Raw genomic sequence first — 1634 nt, 5'->3', positions numbered from 1 at the left:
TTAAGAGACTGAATTTAAATTAAATACCAGTACATCCATACATTAGGCTTCTAGAAAGATTTAAAGCAAATTATTTATATAAAATTCGTTTCTCTCAAGTGTCCAATATGATTTCATCGAGATCCGTTGAAAACACATTAGAGGAAAAAATTTTTATTTTATCAAGTTCATTAATGAAAATCGCGCATGCGCACTTTCCTTCATATCCATGAAGAATCAGGTGGACATAACGCGCATCCATTCAAATGGTTTAGTAGCCCTAAATGGTCCTTCTTATAACATTTTCAGTAAGGCAGGTTTCATGGCCTATCTACTTGTGTATTAAAAGAAATATGTTTTTAAATTATTCATAATTATTTAGACATCAGATTTAGAAGATAAGTGAAAATATTTTATGATATTTATTTACAAAAGATGTAATAATGTGATATGGTAGGAGGAAGGCAAGTAGATGAGCAGGTCTCGATGTCGGTAAGGTTGGAATCTTGAGTTAGAACGCAGCTTACTCATCTGCTAAGAAACATGCAGGTCCGCTACGCTCACACCGACACACATGGATACACAAGGAGGCACACATAACACACAGACGTGCACTAATACTAATCGGGCCAGAACCCGCCTTGTATAACTACTCATATATGTCACTGGTTTAGTATTCTTAACATGGCTTACGGTAAATATTTCAGTTGTCCAATTCGGTGTGTAGCCTTTCTCAAAAACATGCTTAAATTTACTTATACGCACTTTGTCTCCAACTTTAAATTTCGCTTTCTCAACTGCATCTTTTACACTGTAATTTTTGTATACATCAAACAACAATTTTTTCTTATTTTCTTCAGTAACATCTTTTGGTTTCATTCGAATAGTCTGATGCCTAGTATCGTTGTAAAATGAAACTAAATCTTTCAAAATATCTATCCATTTGTAATTCCCCTGTAAACTAAATTGCATTCACATTTTATTCTTTAAAGTACGATTAAATCGCTCACAAATGGATGCTTTTAAATTGCTAAACGTCGAGTACAAATTTATCTTGTATCGCTTCATAAGATTTTCAAAATGTAAGTTGTAAAATCCTTTGCCTTTATCAACATGTAAATTTTTCGCTATGCGTCCTTTGTCAAGTATAGATTCCATAGCTGCACCTACATCTTCACCCTTCTTGGATTTAGCTGGAATAACCCAAGCAAATTTGGGAAATATATCAATTACAGTCAAAATGTACTTGTATCCTTTGTTTTCTTTTGTACAAGGCTGCATTTCAACAAGATCCGCTTGCCAAGTCTTATCGATTCTACGGATATCAAAGTGTCGACGTTGATAGTTTCTTCTAGCAGGCCTATGTAGTTCCTTCACTGGTTGCAGCTTTTCGTTATTCATTTTTTAGTGTGTTCAGCTTGGCATCCAACTGAGAAATGAGCTCTGAATTGCGATGCGCCAGTTCTTGAATGGAATCCACATCAACTTTCAAAATATTTAAACTTTTATATGAGGAAGTTTCTAGAGTTTCAATCATCATGTTATTGTTAACAACTTCAGTTCGCAAGGAAGCTATGACATCATACAGAGTCTGAATTTCTTGCTGTAACACATGTTGCATCATATTTAAATTTACTGCAACATCTAAATCTTTT

At 34.0% G+C, this 1634-nt stretch overlaps 1 protein-coding gene across 1 annotated transcript in view; it reads right to left on the bottom strand.

Annotated features, from left to right (window-relative positions):
• LOC117181316 (glutamic acid-rich protein-like) overlaps nucleotides 1–1380 on the bottom strand; it is a 3291-nt gene extending 1911 nt beyond the window's left edge. The window contains exons 1-2 of the mRNA XM_033373876.1: nucleotides 1251–1380; nucleotides 1083–1172 (exon numbers count right to left, since the gene is read on the bottom strand). Of these exons, the coding sequence (XP_033229767.1) occupies nucleotides 1083–1172; nucleotides 1251–1380 (220 nt within the window). The remainder of the gene's footprint in view (nucleotides 1–1082; nucleotides 1173–1250) is intronic.
• Nucleotides 1381–1634: the final 254 nt, after the last annotated feature.

This window comes from Belonocnema kinseyi, chromosome 10, assembly GCF_010883055.1.
Source record: "Belonocnema kinseyi isolate 2016_QV_RU_SX_M_011 chromosome 10, B_treatae_v1, whole genome shotgun sequence".
In the NCBI taxonomy this organism is placed as follows: Eukaryota; Metazoa; Arthropoda; class Insecta; order Hymenoptera; family Cynipidae; genus Belonocnema; species Belonocnema kinseyi.
Note: the sequence above shows the minus strand (reverse complement) of the source record. Positions and strands in the feature narration are given on the sequence as shown.